This window comes from Carassius gibelio, chromosome B13 (assembly GCF_023724105.1).
Source record: "Carassius gibelio isolate Cgi1373 ecotype wild population from Czech Republic chromosome B13, carGib1.2-hapl.c, whole genome shotgun sequence".
NCBI classification, from domain to species: Eukaryota; Metazoa; Chordata; class Actinopteri; order Cypriniformes; family Cyprinidae; genus Carassius; species Carassius gibelio.
In genome coordinates this window covers 8,767,896-8,789,576 of record NC_068408.1, presented here as the reverse complement: position 1 = coordinate 8,789,576, position 21,681 = coordinate 8,767,896, and the positions used below count along the sequence as shown (strand labels likewise).

Here is a 21,681-nt window from a genome sequence, read left to right as displayed (position 1 = left end):
ACTGTTTGAATATCTATTAACTAATGTTGTTGCCTTTTCGAAGTATTTTAAATAATGCTTCATAGTTATATATAATGAATGTTACCAATATCCGATAAAGAAAATGTAAATATAAAGAAAAATATGCTACTTCAGAATCAGGACTTGTCTATTGTTTGTCTCATATTACAACATTACTGAGGAAATTCAGATGTTTCCTTCTGTCAGTATGAGAGTACCTATGTGTATCAGGGCACCAGCCTTCGTCCCCAAATCACATGAATATGAGTTCATGTCCTAGATGCACTTCAATTCATCCTTCTCATAAAAGAACACCATCAGTCACTCGGGAGCAGGACTAAATAATATTAATGCATTGTCTTTTATTTGTCTTGTAAATGAAAAACAATATAACAAAATGTAAATACAATAATAAATATTCAAAGCCAAATCTTTTTACAGACACATTTATATATTCATACATAACTACATGTGGCTAGAAACCACTTCTGTCCTCAAGCTAAAGAAAAACTGTCCAAACGGCAGAAACGAATGTGTCAATGATTTCGCATTTTGCATTCCAAAGGCATCAGTAACCATGGCGATTCAAATCGTGAAGGAATAAATAATTTCTGATCTTAGTGAGTAGTGCACATCTGCAAATCAAAAACAAAACAAATCATAGTGCAAGTTAAAGTTTCTCATAACACATCTCTGTTATCAAATGGATCCTCAACAAAATCAACGAGGATGAAGAGTAAAGATGCTCTGTATCAGAAGCAATTGCTTCTTTTTATCATCATCCTCACCGTGATCATCTGTCTTGGCAGATAGTAAAACACAGTCTGTCACATGATTTACTGCATGTCCAGGGCAGCACTGTGCACCTGACTTAATTTGGCAGAAATGCGAAATAAAACTTAATTATAGCTGTAATAAAAAAACTGTTCTCTGCGTGTACATCAAGCTCGGTCGTAGTGTTCCCTGTGAGTTTGCATGTGTTTACAGACAGCTGATGAGATGCATAGAACCTAAAAAACCGAAGGAAACTGCAGCTGCTTGTAAAGGAGAGAGAAAGAGAGAGTTTACAGGAGCTGATCTCTCATGCAGCATATCTGAGGAACACAGAGCAAGGCAGCTCTCTGTCCCGATTTGAGCAAATGTGCTTCTTGCAGCGTGTGTGAGTGTGTATGTTCTCCATTTGCACAATTCCCTGGCTTCCTGCGCCCTGATCAGCAGCTGGAAGTGAGTGTGACCTCATTCTTCCTCTGGCCTGACATTAGACGAGTGCATCCTCACACTTCTGCCCCCAGTTCAATCACTCCTGTCTCTATAATGGGAACCAATTTATCATCCACCTGGACCAGCAGGATGGTCTTATCAATGTGAGACCGACTAACCGGATCACGACTGCAAGGCACCCAACGATGAACCACCTATGGAGAGAGAGTGAACAGTGGGAAGTTAGGATAGTAGGGTGAATTTGGGTAAAAAATACTCAACTGGCATTTAAAAATACATAAAAAGTTCTATAATATACTTGAATTCTTAAAAAAGAAAAAAGAAAAAAAGAAATATGACTTGGACTGTGCATATGTTCATTGATAGGTTTCATCTGACCAACCAACAAATAGTGATCAACAGAACCATGCATTTTGAAGATCACCTGTCCAGTGGATCTCCAACTAAAAAGGGCTCAGGAAAACAACAAGGACATCTAATGACTTCCTAAATCATTCCGGGGGATGATGCAGCCAAATGTGTGTGACCCATACAGAAAGGTAATATGATAAATAATATCACGGTAATATATGTTTTAGTTATAAATGCAACTTTATTAAAACAACATATATTCAAAAATCTTTTGTAATAAATGCATTTTAAACAATTTGTAAAAACCTTTTGTAATAAATGCATTTTTAACAATGATTTAAAGAACAAACTACAGATTTTTTTATGTATGTTGTTTTAATAAAGCATATATAATATAAAATGTATTACTGATATTTTTTATATATACACATTTATATATATATATATATATATATATATATATATATATATATATATATATATATATATATATATATATATATATATATATATATGTAAAGTGTCTGCTAAATTACAAATTGTAATGTAAATTGCTCCAATTTCTTTTTATTCTTTTGACAATATATTTCATTTGTGGAAATGTAATACAGAACATATATGTACATATATTACATTTGTCTATGGGGACTGTGTTAAATATTTGTATTTAGCTTTTAATTTATTTTTAATTTTGTTTTATTAATTGAAGTATGCCAAATTAAATTAACTTATTTTAGTTAGATGCCAAGACAACATTTCTAATTTGATATATTTTAGGTTTTCATTTGATATATTTTATTTCAATTACAAAAATGATTTTGTTAAGTTTCAATTAACAATAACAACACTGGTATGTAATGTACTCACGTGACCCTCCATGCCCTCCAGGGGACCCCAGTCCCTCCAAAAGTTGCGTCCAGATCTCAGTCTCATGCTCTCATCTGGCCACACCAGCTCCTTCCTCTTGGGATGATTCATTACATCCAACACCTGACTCACATCCACAATCTACACACATGCATATGCTTCATTATTACAATGAATTTCACACAATTAAGATCCAAAATATGAGAAAGTCTGACACTCACCTGCACCCTGTAGGAGATGTCGTCCCTTCTCAGACAGGAGAGAGAGGGATTGTGATGATGATGGTGGATGTAGTGAAGATGATGGTGGGGGTGAGGATGGTTGTCTGTCCCCAGCCCTAAGGCTTCGTTTCCCAGCAGGCTGGCGAGTGTGTGGGCGTGTCGTTTGCAGGGGGGGATGGAGTAAGCTGAGAGGGAGCTGGAGGGGCCGGGTGGGTCGGGGTTGGCGGCCGAGGCGTTGGTGCCCAGCCGGAGTTGTAGGGAGGTAGGCAGCGTGCGGAGAGAGAGCTGGCTGCTGGAGGAACGTCTGCAGGGCTCCAGACCTGTCACAGACGTGCGGAGTGAAGACTGGCGGCTGCTGCTGTGACGATACGAGGACGACTGACTGATGACAGACGCACGAGCAGGAGACTGACGAACCAAACCAGACTGCACTGACTGAGAACTCTGACTCGTACCTGAAGACAGAGAGACACTGTAGGTTACTTTCTTCTTGTAGGTTATCTATCTATCTATCTATCTATCTATCTATCTATCTATCTATCTATCTATCTATCTATCAGTTCTTTCATCCGTTTATCTGTTTTTATCTGTCCATATCCATCTGTTCATCTATCTATATATCCTTCATTTTATCCATCCGTTTATCTCTATCTATTTGTTAATTTCTTTTTATCTATCCATTTGTTCATCTGTCCATCCATTTTAATCTATCCATCCATATATCTATTTTTTTTATCTATCATCATCTATCTTCCATTTATCTATATTTTTATCCATTCTTTAATTTATCTATTAATCCATTCATCTCGCTTTTAATTTATCATCATCCTTTCATCTGTTTAACTACATTTTAATCCATCCATCCATGCATCAGTCTCTCCATTAATCTATCTATCCATCAGTCCATCCACACCCCGCTCTGCTTATCAATCTTTTAATCTTTCATCCATCTATTTATCTTTTTATTCTATACATCCATCCATCCATCTTATCCATCATCCATTTATCTACAGGTGCTGGTCATATAATTAGAATATCATCAAAAAGTTTTTTTCACTAATTCCATTCAAATGTGAAACTTGTATATTATATTCATTCATTACACAGACTGATTTATTTGAAATGTTCATTTCTTTTAATTTGGATGTTTATAACTCACAACTAAGGAAAATCCCAAATTCATTATCTCAGAAAATTTGAATATTGTGAAAAGGTTCAATATTGAAGACCCTGGTGCCACACGCTAATCAGCTAATTAACTAAAAACACCTGCAAAGCCTTTAAATGGTCTGTCAGTCTAGTTCTGTAGGCTACACAATCATGGGGAAGATTGCTGACTTGACAGTTGTCCAAAAGACGACCACTGACGACCATTGCACAAGGAGGGCAAGACACAAAAGGTAACTGCAAAAGAGGCTGGCTGTTCACAGAGCTCTGTGTCCAAGCACATTAATAGAGAAGCGAAGGGAAGGAAAAGATGTGGTAGAAAAAAAAGTGCACAAGCAATAGGGATAACCGCACCCTGGAGAGGATTGTGAAACAAAACCCATTAAAAAATGTGGGGGAGATTCACAAAAAGTGGACTGCAGCTGGAGTCGAGAACCACTACACACAGACGTATACTAGACATGGGTTTCAGCTGTTGCATTTCTTGTGTTAAGCCACTTTTGAACAACAGACAGCGTCAGAAGCGTCTCACTTCAAAAAGGACTGGACTGCTGCTGAGTGGTCCACAGTTATGTTCTCTGATGAAAGTAAATTTAGCATTTCCTTTGGATATCAGGGTCCCAGAGTCTGGAGGAAGAGAAGAGAGGCACACAATCCACGTTGCTTGAGGTCCAGTGTAAAGCTTTCACAGTCAGTGATGGTTTGCGGTGCCATGTCATCTGCTGGTGTTGGTCCACTGTGTTTTCTGAGGTCAACACAGCCGTATACCAGGAAGTTTTAGAGCACTTCATGCTTCCTGCTGCTGACCAACTTTATGGAGATGCAAATTTTTATTTTCCAACAGGACTTGGCACCTATACACAGGGCCAAAGCTTCCAGTACCTGGATTAAGGACCATGGTATCCCTGTTCTTAATCAGCTATCAACTCGCCTGACCATAACCCCATAGAAAATCTATGGGGTATTGTGAAGAGGAAGATGCGATATGCCAGACCCAACAATGCAGAAGAGCTGAAGGCCACTATCAGAGCAACCTGGGCTCTCATAACACCGGAGCATTGCCACAGATGGATCAACTCCATGCCACGCCGCATTGATGCAGTAATTCAGGCAAAAGGAGCCCCAACTAAGTATTGAGTGCTGTATATGCTCATACTTTATTTTCATACCTTTTAGTTGGCCATGATTTCTAAAAATCCTTTCTTTGTATTGGTCTTAAGTAATATTCTAATTATCTGAGATACTGAATTTGGGATTTTCCTTAGTTGTCAGTTATAATCATCAAAATTTAAATAATTAAACATTTGAAATATATCAGTTTGTGTGTAATGAATGAATATAATATACAAGTTTCACTTTTGAATGGAATTAGTGAAATAAATCAACTTTTTGATGATATTCTAATTATATGACCAGCACCTGTATATTATCTATTTATTTTTATTTATTATTTATCCAATCATCATTCTATCCTTCAGTCCATTTACCTACATTATCTTTTCATCCATCCATCTTCTTATCCATCTAACTATCCATCCATCTGTCCATTCATCCTTCCACCTCTATCCTACAAGATTTAAATTAGGCCTAATAAACTTTAAAATCTTTCAACTTTTTACAGTACTTAGTCATGCCAACTGTTTTGATAAAACTTTTCTAGTTTTATTCTATTGCTGCAGAGAATTTGACAATAAACATATATTATACCCATAAAGAGTCATGTTAAACCCTAAAACACTGATAAAGTATCTGCAAATACATCATATTTTTATGCAAATCACACAGTAAACGTGTTCAACCAGTAAGTGATGTTTAGCACTGACGGTGTATTTACCCAGAGAATGAGCTGTGTAAGCGTGCAGCGCTGTGGGTCCTGAGCTGTGCTGGGAATCACTCGCTGCTGTCCCAGAATTCCCAGAATTCCCACTGCCACACGACAAGCCACCCGCATCACAATCTTCAACATTCCCGCCACTGTTACAGCCAGCGCCACAACCCTTACGCAGTCTGCAGTGAGAGAGATAAGCGCTGTTAGTATAACAATCATAACATGTCCATTCTAGTTCATTCAACCACACACACACACCTGTGCCATGTGTTGACGATAAAGTTTCGTATGTTGGCGATGCTAATTGTTCCTCCCAGTATGTGTCCCAGCTGGGGGTGTGTATTACAGTAAGATGTGGTCAGAGGTGAGACATAGATGGGATATCCGATTGGCTGGTCACATGAAGAGTTGATCATATTGCGTAGTGCTTGCTTGGCATTCTGGATGCTTCCACGCTCTGGGTTTCGGTTCCGCAAAAACACCAATTCCTGTTGCTGTCCCGCCCACAGACCGCGCACACACTCCTTATTCACCTAAGAACATGCACAAATGGACAATCATTTATTTGTTAATATAATACATCAGGGTTCCTCAAATCTTGCCCTGGAGGGCCAATGCACTGCAGAATTTATTTCCAACCCTGATCAAACTCAACAACCTCTGATTTTCTAATGATCCTGAAGACATTGATTAGTATGCTCAGGTGTGTTTAATTATAGTTAGAGCTAAACTCTGTAGAAAAGTGTATCTTGTGGGCCAGATTTGAGGATCCCCCATTGTATTTTCCCTGTCAGTCCACTTTCTTCCATTTGATCCTGTCTTTTTGTCCTCGCTCACCTTTATAACCCTGAAGCTGAGGTAGCGTCTGTTAAGCATGATGATCTTGTATTCATTGGTCCCTTCATCCAACACGTGTCTGAGGGCGAGCAGAGAGGGGGAGTTTGACAGGACAGCGCTGCGCCAGGCCGGGTCGCCCTCGTGAGCGATCACCAGTGTCTGCTCATGTGAAGAAATCGCCTCGAACAACACTGATGATTCCTCATATTCATCAGGGGAGGTGAAGTGATCCTGCAGAGAGAGTTTACATTTGGTTCAAATATACCCAAAAAGCATAAAATAATAAAAGTTACATTTGATGTGACAGAGAACAGATGACATTAAATCTTATACACAAATGTGTCTCACCTGGTGCAGTTTAAGAGACATGCGAATTGCAGGGACAACCACCTTCCTCAGCAGTTCCATGTCAGTAAAGATCCATTCGTCTCTTACAGATGAGATACGGAAATCTCCCTTAAACAAGGCATGCAGTCCATACAGGAAAGACTCCAGATTACTGTAACACAAACACACACCATTACTACAAACAAACCACAAAAAAAAATGTCTTAATAACAAGCTTCATGGAAAAACTCCAGTAGAGTAAAGGATTTTGCTCCCCCACCTGGACATATGGTGAGATGCAGTTCCCAGAGCTCTCCTTCCCAAAACACACAGACCATAACACAGCAAAACCAAAGCAGAGTCTTTCTCACTATCCAATGGCTGCAAGGAATAGATAAAAAGTTTTTTTTTTTTTTTGCAGTTTGCATTGCAAACATTGCAACTTCTAAAAAGAAATTAATACTTTTATAGAACAAGAATGCAATAAATGACAATAGACATTTTTTAAACTACTAATAGAAAAAAAAAGACAATTAAATGAGGTTCTTTTGAAATAAAACCAAATCTTTTGAACTAAAAATCCAAAAATTCCTTAAAAATTTATAAAATGTTTCTTCAGATGAAATGTTTCTTCAGCTCCAAATCAGAATATTATAATTATTTCTGAAGGATTATGTGACACTGAAGACTGGAGTTATGACAGCTGAAATTTCAGCTTTGCATCACAGGAATAAATTACATTTTAAACTATATTAAAATAGAACACAGATACTTTAAATTGCAATAATATATTACAGTATAACTGTAATATATACTGTATGTACTGTACAGTACTTTTTTATCGCATAAATGCAGTACTTTTTTATGGCATAAATGCAGTCTTGCTGAGTATAAAACACTTTTTTTGTTAAAAAACATACCTAAAATTGTTAAATGGTAGCTTAGATTAATTTTAAACTCCTCAGCTTTAACGTATTGATCAGACATGTCGTGTGGCTGAGCATAAGTTCACCTTCTCTCTCTGTGAGTTGCAGTACTGGATCCAGCTGAGGTAGATAGAGCAGAAACTGTCTCTGGAGATTCCAGCCAGTCTGTGGTCATAGTCTTCATCAATATTGGGGTTAAAAGTCGGATCTAGGTCAACATAGTTTCGCTCTCCGCAGCTCCTCAAGCCCTCCAGAAGGGTTTCATTCGCCAGCCACTCCTCCAATGTAGGAGATGCAATGACATAATAAATGATGCCCTACAAACATATAAACAGAAATAATGAATAATTTTTTTTTTTTTTGCCTAGTCAATTATCAAAATAGCAGTTTGGAACAGGATTGGAAGATCTGTCTGCTGACCTTAACGTAGTATGTGGTGAGAATTCGCCGCAGATCAAACACCTGCAGCATAGACGCGGCACTGTTATCGGTGATGCTGTAGCCCTCCAGGGCGTATTTAGTGACCAGAACCTCCCAGGCCAACCAGCGCTGCCCGAACGCAGCATTAAACGACAACAGATGAGGGAGATGTCCAGGCTCACAGCAACAACAGCTTTCATCTTCTTCAACTCCCTCCGTTATCGCTTCCACCTCCCTCTGCTGACAATACGTCCCTGAGATAGAAATGAGACCGAATATTTTAACTGGACTTGTGTATATATATAATCAGTAATAACTTATTTAAAATATTATATGAATCCCTGGAAATACAAAGGGCTGTCTTAGCTACACTGCATTGAAGATGTAAATGATCTCTATTATTGATTAGTTACCTCCTCAATCTGAGCAACCACACCCCCACCTAGTCGCTGAATACTAAACAGGCCACTGTAAATCTTACTGTTACTAACTGATTTCTGAATGACCTGGGGTTTTTTTTATGCTTAATTTCTACAAATGGTGGACTAGGGTGAAAGCTTTAATTTTTCAATTTAGAGTACAGCGAGCCATAATATTTAAAAAGAGCAAGCAAAATACAGTTTTTCCATAATGTTAAATTTTCAAGAAATATAACTGTCAGAATTTATACCGATGTTCAAAAGTTTGGGGCCTGTAATCCATTTTCATGTTTTTGAAAGAATGTTCACCATCGTTTGACAAATATCCAGTAAAAACAGATTCTATTTCTATAAAATATTTTTACATTTTAAAACTATTTGTCTTCTATTTGAAAATATTTAAAAATGTGGTTTATTCCTGTGATGGCAAATCTGGATTTTCAGCAGCCATTACTTGATAATATCATTATCATAAATTGATAATATATAAATTAATATTTTTGTTACTATCAATGTTGAAAAAAGTTCTGCTTAATATTTTTTGTGGAAATTGTGATAAAAAATGTTCAGGATTCTTTAATGAATAGAAAGTTCACATGAAAAGAACAGAATTGGTTTGAAATAGTAACTAAGCTTTTGTAAAAAAATATCTTTGCTTTCATTTTTGATCAATTTAATGCGTTCATGATGAATAAAAGTATTAATTTCTTTCATAAAAATCATACTGACACCAGACTTTTGAATGGTATAGTGTAACTATTTGATTTATTGTTTGTTCTTTTTCTTTTCCTCTCCTCACCTCTAAACTCAAGTCCTCTGAGCTGGAAAGTGATGAGGCCGTTGCCGATCTCAACAAGGTGAACGAGAGCGTTGAGGTAATCAGATGCCAGGATGAAGCAGTCTCCGGTGCTGTAGTTTCCCCAGCGGCCCAGCTGCAGGTCTCCACATAGAGAATGCTGCAGGGACCGCGTCAAATGCTCATAGAAGATGGAGTTCAGGTTATTATCATCTGAACCTGACAACATGAGAGATGAGATGTCTGTAAAAACAAAACTAGTCCACCATGAGCAAATTACAAATGACTTTACATTTACAGAAGTTAATGCATCTAGTCGTACCTGGGTTTCTGTCAAGCTGTGAAGCAAGTCTAGTATTGGAGTGATCGACCCGCTTAGTACTAAAACACAAAAATTTAATTAACAATCTCTTAAATGTTTTGTGGGCTGGCCTAAAAAGGCCAAAGGAAATTGGAGATACTGATATTCAAGAGCGTCTTACTTGTATTCTCTCTCCCAGAAGCGCACTGGTCGCACGTAGGAGCTGATGAAAATGGCACTGCCGAGAAAAGGGTTTAATGGAGTGGAGAACACAGCAGACACAATGGCCTGTACAAACAACATGGCAGAGTCTGGAGGGGGCGGAGTCAAGGAAGAACACAGAGAATCACAAAGACACCTGAATTTGACAACGCCTATGAAATGTTAAATCTGGTGTGTTTAGGATACGTGGCACTGCAAACGGCTGGGCGAAGGCATGGAAGGCAGAGCCCCAGGTAATCTGCCACGGAGCGATGTAGGTATAAACAAACTTCAACTTATAAAAGAGCTCCCATAACTACAAAAAAAACCATATGACACAGTTATATAATAGACATTTTGTACAGTATCTGAAAAACAACAATTTAAAATGTAAGAGAAGCAGAGAAAGGTAGTATCATCTTAAGGACTTGTTTAAGATTTTAGATTACACTGCTTAATATGGCTTTTACATAAAACATAATGAAATTAAAAATAAATAAAATAAAATAAAATATTGAATTGAGCTACAGAGAATAGAGAGAAGTAGAGGGGTCTATCAAGTTAAGGGGTTTATTTTGTGGTAATGATTCCTAGAGATGAATGCTAGAGAACTAATGCTAGAGGAATGAGGCCTGACCTTGCTGAAAATAATGGACATCACGAAAAGATCCAGCAGCAATGTCTCAGAAAACTGCCGGTAGTCAAATGTGAAGAACAGGACCGTGAAGAGGACCGTGACATACTGATATGTTGGACTACTGAAGGAAGAACGCAGCAGCTTCAGCCCAGCAATAGTTATCACTAGAGCCCCCACCCTGAGAGAGAGAGAACAAATTCATTGCATGCTTGTAATAATAATAACATAGAACAATGTTGAGCTGATGCAAAACATTAAGGTGCAGACAGTCAATCAGTTGGCCAATAAAAAACAACTGTTAACAATGAATGAAAAACATTAAGAAGTGAGGTGAGATAGAAGAGGTAATACTGACTCTGTGTTGAGTTTCCTGGGGCTGGCGAGCTTCTGTGCGCTGCCACTCAGCTCATTAAGCACAACGAGTGGATACAGGATGTTTTTCTCTACAAAGAGCAGCCACACGTGTGTACGCTCAAACCACATGACATGGGCGGCACCTGCACATAGAAAATATGCTCATACTTCAGTACTGTTAATGCTAACTAAGCCCCAGCAGAATAACAATATTATCTTTACAGAACTTAAATTTGTGTCTTACCCCGGATCTCAAACTGATAGTACTCCCTGGTTTTGAGCAGCGGATGTGAGAAACAGTACCAGGGTAACTGCTTCCTCATCTGGGGCAACAGATAGTGAGTCAACAGCCCTACTGCCCCGACTAGACTGTACAGAACATAGCTCAAAAAAGGCTGGAAAAGAAGAAAGGGACAATTTTTGAGTTGGTCTGAATGAAAATGCAAATTTCATTTCCCGATAATGGCTGTAAACAAAGCATCACTGTGCTCACAAACGCTGCTTTATGAATTGAAAATGAAATCGATCAAAGGGACCAACCACCGCAGATTAGCGTCAAGCTAAGGAGGAAAATGAATAATTTAAGCGAATCACTTGTTGATGAGCAAGTAGGGTAAAAAATAAATGCATATTATAAGACATTGAAAGTGTTTTTTGACCTTGCATGCACATCAACCTGTTGTTGGGGACTGCAAAAACCAAAATATGAACCTTTCATAACTCATAATAGGGGCACTTTAATATGGCCATGTAACGTTATCGGCCACAACATGCAAATAATTCAGTGTTTTACCTGTAAGGCAATGAAGACAGTGCTGACGTGAATGGCAAAATACAGGACAGCAATGACAAGACACACAATCACATCTGACTGTAGTCTCTCGTTCTGTAGCCAGAGAGAAAGAAAGAGACACAGATGCATCATTCAAGACAGAAGAGAGCATTTGTGTCCATTCAAGTCTGATTTTATATATGTTTATGAGATTTATATTGCTCACCACAGAGCTGCGGAGTTTCTCAGGTAAAGGATCCTGAACTTCATAAAGGGGATCCTCTGGATTTTTCTCTTTCACATTAGGGAAGACCTTTGATTGCACTAATGAACTACACATATAAAGGACAATATTAAAATTCACTTAATTCAAACTAAACACAAAAAAGGTCTTTTTTTTTATTTAACCTTTATTTAACCAGATGATCTCACTGAGATTTAAAACCGCTTTTTCAAGAGAGACCTGGCCAAAATGGCAGCACATTAACAGTAAACATCAAATCTAAGACAGTAAATACTCAAAGAACTTAAAGTACCTAAAGCAGGAAAACTGCAAAAACTTGCACAAACCCACACACTCGCAGAAAGACTTACATGAGAACAGAGGGGTCACTGCTTTGGCGGCTGAGATGGTATGAAACAGCAACCAGCAGCCCACAATATACTGAGAAAAGCACGGGAATGTGCTGAGGATCCCACGAGTCCTGAAGACAAACATAATATTATAAGGAATATTTAATGTGCTCAACCCAGAACAATCCAGCATCCATACAAATACAACTGAAATCCAGAAAGAACTCAAAAGAAATGTAGAGTGATTCATCACCTTTAGGGCACCATAGCAGAACCCATAGAGCATCGCTATGGTGATGATGCTGCGCACAACACTATAGAGAGCTGAAAGCAGACTGGTGCATGCTGGGAGTGAAGATAGACATAACAATGAGAGTCTGAAACACCAATCTTTTCAAACACAAAAGTTTTGTGGTTTATTAAAGAAAAAGTAAGACCTTCGTTCATCTTCAGAACAAATATTAAGAGATTTTTTATTAAATCTGAGAGCACTCTGTGACATCAGTGGTTCAACCGTAACTTTATGAAGGAAGCTACCTTAATACTTCTTGTGCACAACGAAAACAAAAATAAAAACTTTATTCAATGATTTTTTCTTTTCCAGGTCAGTCCGCCACCATTCACGAGAGTACCACGAGCCATGAAGAGAAGTCCTTATTTTTGTTTTCTTTGTGCACAAAAAGTATTCTCATAACTTTATAAAATTACAATTGAAGCACTGATGTCACATGGAATTTTTTTAAATATGTCCTAGCTTCCTTTCTGTGTCTTGACCGTGTTAGTTCCCATGCTGTCTATGGAGAGTCAGAGAGCTCTCGGATTTCATCAAAAATATGTTCATTTGTGATCTGAAGATGAATTAACATCTTACAGATTTAGAACGACATGAGGATAAGTAATTAATGACAGAATTTTCATTTTTGGGTGAACTGTCCCTTTATCTGAAATTTACAATAAGGTTCTATTTGTCAACATTAAGGCAAAATAATAATACAAATTACTTAAAAGCATTCATTAATCTAAAGTTTATATTAATACATTATTAAATCAAAAGTCATTAATTGCGATAATTAATAATTTGATAAAATTAAAAGGAATAATTTCAGAAACAATCACAATGCATATGCTTATTTTTCCCAGTCCTAATGTAAAAGTGTGCATATGTTTTACCATTTCCTCCGAAGACATGAATGTCAAGTTGCTCAAGCAGGTACATGACGAAAGTGTTAATCTGAGGAAGCAGCCCAATGAAGAAGATGATGGGAAAGCACAGGGTGAAAACTGGAGAGAGAGAGAGAGAGAGAGAGAGAATGTAAAGCTTGAGTGCTTAAGCCTCATCACATCAGCAGGATTTTCTCTGTACTCTCCTCTGAAATGTCTTTCCACTTTTATAGGAATGCTGAGAAAAATCGTACAGCATGCTGATTTCAATAAAAGAGCAAAACAATTACTGCTACATATTCATCTGGGAATTTATGTCCTCGTATGTACCAGCGCTTACCAATGAGGAGATTGCGTGCCTGAGACAGCAGGACAGAGCTGGTGAGAGTGACTCCATACAGAGACACTGCAGTGGAGCTGCTGTTTACACTCCCATAGTGCAACAGCCAAATCAGCCCACAGCACAGACAGAAATACACAGGCCTGCTGTAAGCGATGATTCGATTATGACCCTAAACAAACACGTACAGAAGGCAGAGAAAAACATTGCATCATAACTAAGATCCCCAATCTGTCATTTAACTTTAAATGTTGTTGTTTTTATATTCAACAAAAAGTAATTAGCAATTAATTGCATTTTATCATGTTAGGTGCTTTTAATTTAATAACATGTATAATCATGAATAGGAATAAGTGCTGGGGGCAGCATGACTGAAATGCATTTGAAAGAAGTCTATTTTGCTCATCAAGGCTGCATTTACTTGATCAACAATAAACAGAAAAAAAATAATTATTACTGTGAAATATTACGACAATTTAAAATCTAACTTTATTCTACTTTAATATATTTTAAAAGGTAACTTAATTTTGTGTGACGGCAAAGCCTAATCTCCTTCAGCCATTACTCCAGTCTTCAAAGTCACATGATCCTTCAGAAATCATTCTAATATGATGATTTGGTGCTCAAGAATCATATTTATAATTTTCAGAGTTGAAAACGGTTGTGCTTGGATACCAATATTATACAAAACATCATCTTTTGTGTTCAGCAGAAGAAAGAATTTAATACGTGTTTGGAACAACACGTACAGACAACAGAATGACTTTCATTTTTGGGTAAACCATCCCTTTAATCACCGAAATTAACACAATCATTTTTCCAGCACTAATTCACTTGCTTTTAGCTCATTGTTATTTAGTGTGTTACTGTTTTTGAATGAGTTTTACTCACATGTCGGGGTGATGAAGAGTCAGGTTGGACACTCTGATTGAAGAACAGAAAGACAAATGTTCAATAAAAATGTTTCGTTAAATTGGTGTGTATTTGAAAAACGTGCAAATCTCACCTTCAGCAATGAGTACTGGCAACTGGCAATAACGAGGCAGAACTGAAAGACCCAAATGTCAGTGAAGAATCCATTAACTAGCAGCACAGAACCTAGGAAGGCCACAAGAACCGCCAGAGCCACTGAGAGCACATTCTCCAGAACCTCTCGGTTCCTGAATAACACACAGACATGTATCAGTATATGAGCTGAGACACATCAGTAATTCACATTAATGTGTGTGTTTGTGTGTACCTGTCGAAGAGGGCAAGTAGTGTGAGTCTGTCAAAGTGCATCCCGACCCACAAGTACGGCAGCAGCCAGAGGCGGTAGTACTGCTTGATTTTGTGAGGATGCGTGTGTGAGTGTGTGTGATTATGTGTGGAGTCCTGCGAGCGGTGTGGCGCCTCCTGAAGGTCAGGACTCCCGTCCACATCGTGCTGTTCCAACAGCTCTGGGTCCATGGACAGCAAACGATTCAGACGCATCTGAGGAAAGGAGAACTAAGCCAGGGTGAGTTTACACACACACACACACACTGAGCTCATTGTCTCAACTGTGCTGCTTCTCACACAAGCACTATTGTTTGCAATTCATAATCTTATACTGTATGTCAATTAGGGGTGTAACGGTTCACAAAATTCACGGTTCGGTTCGATACGATACACTGATGTCACGGTTCGGTTCGGTTCGGTTCGATACGTTTTAGATACAGCAAAATGTAAAAACATCTCAACTTTTCAGAATGCCGCAAGCGCACCGCGGGTCATGTGACAAGAACCAACCAATCAGCTTCATCCTTTCCCGTAACAAGGTTGAGAGCTCAGCCAAGATGAAGGAACAGCTGATCATAGTTGTATATGGATTGCAATTTTGAAATAAATTTAGTAGCAGAGCTACTGCAAGCGATTTTTAGAGCTGCAAATCCATTTATCCTTCGCTGAAATTTCCGCGTCTCATGGAGAGAGCACGTCATTGTTGCTTAGCAAAGACAGACGCCTCATGAGCGCTTCTGCCCGAGTGCTTTGGAAAGGAGGAGAAAGACGTGCTTAGCGTTTTCCACGCGTTTTTAGGAGCGATATGTGAACGGCCCCTAAGGCGCTCGCTCACTCAGCACGCGCTGAAGGCTCGTTGCAAAATGTCTAATGCATTTAACAGACCAGAAATATAAGATCCTAAAATAACCAACAGGTCTGGTGTTTGGGTTGGATTCCCTGTAAGCTATAGTGTCTAAATGCTGCAGGGATAGTTTGCTGCGTGCATGTTTCTCCTTTTTTTCGTCTTTTCCCAGATAGTACTGACGCATATATCCCAGATATTCCCGCTGGTGTTTTTTTTTTTTTTTTTTTTTTTTTGTATTCCCGCTGGTGTACCCTGTCATGTTGCAGATGCGACATACCGTTGTTTTTTTATCCACCACTCTCTTGCCATCACCATTATAGCTTAAAGGGAATCCAAAGTGCACCCAAACACCAGACCTGTTGGTTATTGGGGGATCTTCTCATTTCTAGTCTGTTAAACGCATTGGCTATTTTGCAACGAGCCTTCAGTGCGTACTGAGTGAGCGAGCGCCTGCTGAGTAGCCTAACATAAATATATAAGATGGTGTTTTTTTCTTCTTCGGGAGTGTCAGGGGCGTTGCCTGTTACGTTGTTTGGGTTATTGGGCTACCTTGTTGAACGCATATCATTATATTTCTATCTCTCTCTTTTTTTTTTTTTTTTTCCAAATATAATTAATTACTCCAACGAACCGTTCGGTATACATAATGCGTACCGCGTACCGAACCGAAAGCGTCGTACCGAACGGTTCAATACGAATACGCGTATCGTTACACCCCTAATGTCAATGTATTTTCTCATAGTCTGTGGCTGAATTACATCTCTGAGTGTTTGCATAAAGAAAAAATTCAGTGTGTGTGTGTGTGTTCAGTAGCTCTCACCAGGTCATGAGGGTAAAAACGAACTGAGGTAGAACTGGAGAGGTGGGAGTCTGTTTCCCTGCAGAGAAAAATACTTTGTTAGCTCTGAGATATTCAAGAAAGGATTATGGGTTCTAGTTGTTTTGTACACTGTGCTGTATTATAGTAAACTAAAACTAAATCTAAAACCATTCAGAAAACATTTCACTTGAAATAAAATAAATGTTTACTGTAATAAAATAAAAAAATTGTTCCAATTTCCATTTATATTTTATTTTACTTTAGCTAGTCACCAAAGCTTTTAGTTCAGCTTTATATACTGAAATGACTAAAACTGAAATATGAATTGATACAAACTATATAGACGTATTTAAAATGAAAATGACAAAACACAATATTACTACAAGTTTACCTAAAACTAAAATGTGAACTTTCTAAATAAAAATGATAAATTAAAAAATAAATAGGGGTGAGCCGATCACGATCAGCCGATCGTTAATGCACATCTCGTCAGTAAAGCCGGTTCTCTAATCAACGGTAAATTCCATCAGGTGCGTGATTTCACATAGAGCAGCTGTTAACTGAGAAGATGTGCAAATAAATGCTGAAAATGAAGTGGATTTGCACATCTTCTCAGTTAAAAATGGCTCTGTGTACTAACAGCTGCTCAATGTGAAATCACGCACCTGATGGAATTAACCGCTGATTAGAGAACTGGCTTTACTGAAGAGATACGCATAACTAAATACACTAAATAACTAGATACGCACCCCTATAAATAAATCTAAATATTAATAATTTTAGTATCACATTAACAATACTGGCTGTAACTCACCAGAGGTTGTTAGATGCTCGTCTGGTTGCAGGTTCAAAGTTCACCAGGGACATGTCACATCCTCCGACCTCATAGAGAGGTGGGGTCAGCTTCCCTGAGTCACACAAACAAACAAGGGGTCAGGGGTCACATAGCAGACATCACATAGGGTCATATTAGTGTGGCAATTAAGCCTTTGCCACAGACAGGACACTGACCCCCAATACAGGAGTTAAAAAATTTATAATATTAATTGTTATCGTTTCCATTATGTGATCTGATCACAAGTGGAAAACACTAAATGCAGGACAGGTCTAAATTGTGTCCAAAACATTTAGTAATCTGACCAAATAAAACCAAATTCAGAAACACTTGTTAAAATTTTAGCCCATTAACAAAATTACATGAGTTTATGGAATGAATCTTCAATGAAGTTAATACCATTTGTCAACAAGACCTAAAGTATCCTTTGTCTACAGATGCATTTTGCTTTATTTTACATTTTAGCCTCATAAGCTCATAAAACCTACTATATCGTAATTGTTTTGTTTTTGCCTATTTAAAAACAAGAGATATTTATAGACCTATAGATGCCTTGTTAATCACGAGAGGAAATAAGCAAGCATGCTCCCAGATTAGAAGCAAACCTTAACTGCAGCAGTGGGAGTGCATCAATACCTCTAGACCACCAGGGAAGAGTTTGACTGACCAAAGAAAGACCACGTCACATTTACATGCATGCAAAATCTGATACAAGATCATGATTATCAGTGTAATCAGTGTAATTCCAAACACACAAATAGATGCAGAAAAATCAGTAAACCGATAAATAATGATTAAATCCCACAGCCAATACAACTTGTCAATATGATGAAAACCTACACATGCACACTGACTGAATATTCATGCATTGACTGAATATGACATGCAAATGGAATGTGATAAGATACAGCATGCAAGCGTGACAAATAGTCTGACAGACAACGTGCAAATATGAGACACACAGGATGCAAATTAAATATAACAGGCAGGTGTGATGATAACAAGATGATGTGACAGACAGGCAATTTTACAGTGCATACCAAAGTCATCCTGCAGGCTGGCCACGCCCACAGTAGACACCTTATCCAGACAGCCCTCCAGCTGCGCACTTCCATTCCTGACCAGCAGGGAGGTGCTAGTGCTCAATACCGTCACCTGAGACGGCGTACGGGATGGCTGACCTCTGACCTGTGACCCTGAAGCTTGAGATACCTGACTCAGAGCTTCCTGCAGACTGGAGGAGCAGAAATACATGATTCGGTATGACAAACTTTAAATGTGGGACACAGGGATATATATATATATATATATATATATATATATATATATATATATATATATATATATATATATATATATATATATATATATATATATATATATATATATATATATATATTATGATACCATATAACACTTTGTAATAAGAGTCACATTAAGACTTCTCAAAATTTAATTCCAAAATACGTTTGTAAGTTTTGATCTGTGAAATGTTTTGGAAGGTAAAAAAAAAGAACTCAATGTTTAAATACTTGTGCCCATCTATAAAGTAAGAGTAAGAGTGTGTGTGTTTGTGTATATGAAGACAAGGCAGACAAAAACAGAACAAGGAAGGAAGTGCAAGGTCACATTTTAGAGAGAAAAACAGACAGATGGTGGTGATAGACAGAGGAAAGGAGTTCTGGAAGCGTTATGAGAACTGAGAGGAAGTGTAAAATGAGAGGGCTGCTGAACGGGAAGAGAAGAGGATGAGTATTCTGATTTCATTGCCAGAAAAAGCAAGAGCGAATTTTGAGGTGTGTGTGTGCAAACAGAAGATCACCAGGAAGAAACAGAGTGAGGGATAATAGATGGCTTTGTTCACAATGCACAAAAATCAATTTTTTATCTAAACTTGCAAGAGCCAAAATCTGGAATTTTTATTTGTTGTTTATTAACTGACTGGTCACTCAGGCAACCAACCGACTAGTCAGTTTTGAAAATGTTGTTTGGCACATTCCAAATATCTACATAAGTTGCCATAGAAATGAAATAAGCATCAGCAAAACAAGTGAAATAAGAGAGTTGCTGACTGTCATTTTGGAAAGGGATGATGGGAGAACTGCTGAACTCATCAGTGCAATATAAGCATTAGAGGCATCACTGAGTTTACACATTCATTTGGATATTGTGTGTGAAACATACACTTACTTGCTCATTCACTATTCGATAGAAAATAAATGCCACAGTCATTTTAGTATGCTGGTTTGGATTCTTTGATAAATAAGACAACTGTTAAAGTCTTTAAAGACTTCATCTTTGCTGAATAAAGTTATTAATTTCTTTAAAAATCTTTCTGACCCTAAACTTTTAAATGGTAGTGTGTGGATTTTGTTGGGATCAGGTCTGTTAAATGTAGTTTTTGCATGTTGGCCAAAAAAACAACTAAACAAAATTATTTGGATATGCTAAATAAATTCGTTTTTTTGCTGCCTGTCTGAACAAAGCCTGTGAGTTAGTTAAATAAAAGCATTGTGATACTTCAAGAGAGTCAGACATGTCCCGGGCCTGATGATGAAACAAAGCACTCAATTGCTCTCTTCATCTCAAGCCATCTATGATGGCAAGGATGCCTGTGTCTGGGGGTTATGGAAAGATTTAGTATGTGAGAGAAGGATGCAGTGACCGTAAATCTCCAGGATACAGTAGAAGAGAGAGACTCCAAAAGCAGCATGTGTAAGTGTGTGAGGGTAAAGTTAGACACCTTGTGACGTGGTTCATCAGAACAGGATAAAAAAAATGAAAGCACATGAAAGACTAAAAAAAATTATACTGGGAAAAAACAAACAGAAATACTGAAACAACTCCTGCATTAATAAAAATAAGACTTGAATTGCATGGAAAAGGTTACATGAAAGAATGCTGGCTTTCTGTACCAGCACACTGGTCAGAAAAAGATCAGCTTTGGCTTCTCTGAGGATGGGTTAAAGGTCTGTACAGTAGTAAGAAAAGGGCAGCAAGCAAATTAAAGATTAGATTTCATGCAATGCACCAGAGAAGTCTGGAAATGACAGTTAAAGGTGTTTAAGCAAAAGATAAAGGAATATGAAATGTGCTGAAGAGAATAATTAAGTGGACATCAGGACAGGTGAGTCAAAGCTGGTGTTCTGTAGCCAGCCAATTTCTCCCCGGGTGAGTCGTACCTGAGCGGGGATCCGATGAGAGAAGTGGGGGGGGTGGAGTTACTTCCTGCATTGTGCCGTCTACGCACCGCTTGACGACGAAACGTGCTACGCTCTCGGCGAAATGTGACTGTGTCATCGTTCCCTGGGGCTGCCATAAGAAGAGAAAGGCAGGAGGGAGTCCATCAGTAGGGGAGCCACCAAAAAATTAGCTTTCATTGAACTAGCAACATGCAATGCTGCATGCCAGACCAGAGTAGACACAAGAATCATTAAACACAAATGCAAAGTGCCTGATGCTGACCCATGTTATTTAATACCACATGGCATAAATAAATAAATCTTAGGCTCAAGAATTAGATTTGCAATATTAAAATATTTACATTAATTTATTATGTCAAATATTTTTTTCATTTTTTATGTACATATACAATTATATGTATATATATAAAAAAGGTATTAAAAATATAATAAATGTATGTAAAAAATTTTATAAATGTAACATTTTATTATAAGAAAATAAATATAAGTAATATTGTATACAGTATATATGTATCTATTTTTTTGAATATTTTAATTTATTTGTAATTAATTGTATTTAATTACATACATTTTTAAATATTAAACATATAGCAAAGTTTTTCTGGACATGGTGCAGGCAAAAAAGACAACAATTTAAAGAAACATACTTAGGAAATTGCATACAACTAATTGTGATTAAAAGAATAAAGTACAATTCAGGGTAATGTGTTTCCAACTAAACTGTCAGTGATAAACACATAATATAAACTAAACCTTCTTTATCATCTTTCTACATCCAGCATTGCCTAATCACATTGCCTATTCAAGCAGTTTTATACATGGACTTTTAACTGCAGCACTCCCACTGCGGATGAACTTTGACTTTTCTGATGACTTATCACTGAAAGTAAAACTTTATTACTACAATAAAACATTCTAAACAGTCTCATGTTGGACTAAAAGGGCTTTAAACAGAGACAGAATGGTTTACTCTAGAACAATGCTTTTTCTATGTTCA

At 37.7% G+C, this 21,681-nt stretch overlaps 1 protein-coding gene and 1 long non-coding RNA gene across 3 annotated transcripts in view; one reads left to right on the top strand and one right to left on the bottom strand.

Annotated features, from left to right (window-relative positions):
- Positions 1 to 342: 342 nt before the first annotated feature.
- LOC127969749 (pecanex-like protein 1) overlaps positions 343 to 21,681 on the bottom strand; it is a 30,999-nt gene continuing 9,660 nt past the window's right edge. Inside the window, exons 7-36 of one of the 2 annotated variants that reach the window (XM_052571837.1) lie at positions 20,664 to 20,793; positions 18,522 to 18,715; positions 17,461 to 17,554; positions 16,647 to 16,704; positions 14,960 to 15,207; positions 14,726 to 14,879; positions 14,611 to 14,643; positions 13,720 to 13,891; positions 13,389 to 13,499; positions 12,472 to 12,563; positions 12,240 to 12,349; positions 11,872 to 11,977; positions 11,667 to 11,759; positions 11,118 to 11,268; positions 10,875 to 11,016; positions 10,520 to 10,697; positions 10,090 to 10,198; positions 9,863 to 9,992; positions 9,703 to 9,761; positions 9,384 to 9,599; positions 8,166 to 8,419; positions 7,832 to 8,062; positions 7,100 to 7,200; positions 6,841 to 6,991; positions 6,493 to 6,723; positions 5,914 to 6,188; positions 5,662 to 5,834; positions 2,661 to 3,115; positions 2,440 to 2,580; positions 343 to 1,415 (exon numbers count right to left, since the gene is read on the bottom strand). In XM_052571837.1, coding sequence (XP_052427797.1) covers positions 1,275 to 1,415; positions 2,440 to 2,580; positions 2,661 to 3,115; positions 5,662 to 5,834; positions 5,914 to 6,188; positions 6,493 to 6,723; positions 6,841 to 6,991; positions 7,100 to 7,200; positions 7,832 to 8,062; positions 8,166 to 8,419; positions 9,384 to 9,599; positions 9,703 to 9,761; positions 9,863 to 9,992; positions 10,090 to 10,198; positions 10,520 to 10,697; positions 10,875 to 11,016; positions 11,118 to 11,268; positions 11,667 to 11,759; positions 11,872 to 11,977; positions 12,240 to 12,349; positions 12,472 to 12,563; positions 13,389 to 13,499; positions 13,720 to 13,891; positions 14,611 to 14,643; positions 14,726 to 14,879; positions 14,960 to 15,207; positions 16,647 to 16,704; positions 17,461 to 17,554; positions 18,522 to 18,715; positions 20,664 to 20,793 — 4,733 coding nt within the window. In that variant the 3' untranslated portion in view covers positions 343 to 1,274. The remainder of the gene's footprint in view (positions 1,416 to 2,439; positions 2,581 to 2,660; positions 3,116 to 5,661; positions 5,835 to 5,913; positions 6,189 to 6,492; positions 6,724 to 6,840; positions 6,992 to 7,099; positions 7,201 to 7,831; positions 8,063 to 8,165; positions 8,420 to 9,383; positions 9,600 to 9,702; positions 9,762 to 9,862; positions 9,993 to 10,089; positions 10,199 to 10,519; positions 10,698 to 10,874; positions 11,017 to 11,117; positions 11,269 to 11,666; positions 11,760 to 11,871; positions 11,978 to 12,239; positions 12,350 to 12,471; positions 12,564 to 13,388; positions 13,500 to 13,719; positions 13,892 to 14,610; positions 14,644 to 14,725; positions 14,880 to 14,959; positions 15,208 to 16,646; positions 16,705 to 17,460; positions 17,555 to 18,521; positions 18,716 to 20,663; positions 20,794 to 21,681) is intronic. The other variant, XM_052571838.1, reaches the window with a different exon arrangement.
- Positions 1,412 to 10,028, top strand: LOC127969753 (uncharacterized). The gene is made up of 3 exons (XR_008156339.1): positions 1,412 to 1,760; positions 9,397 to 9,582; positions 9,881 to 10,028. It is a non-coding gene; the product is annotated as an uncharacterized LOC127969753 (long non-coding RNA).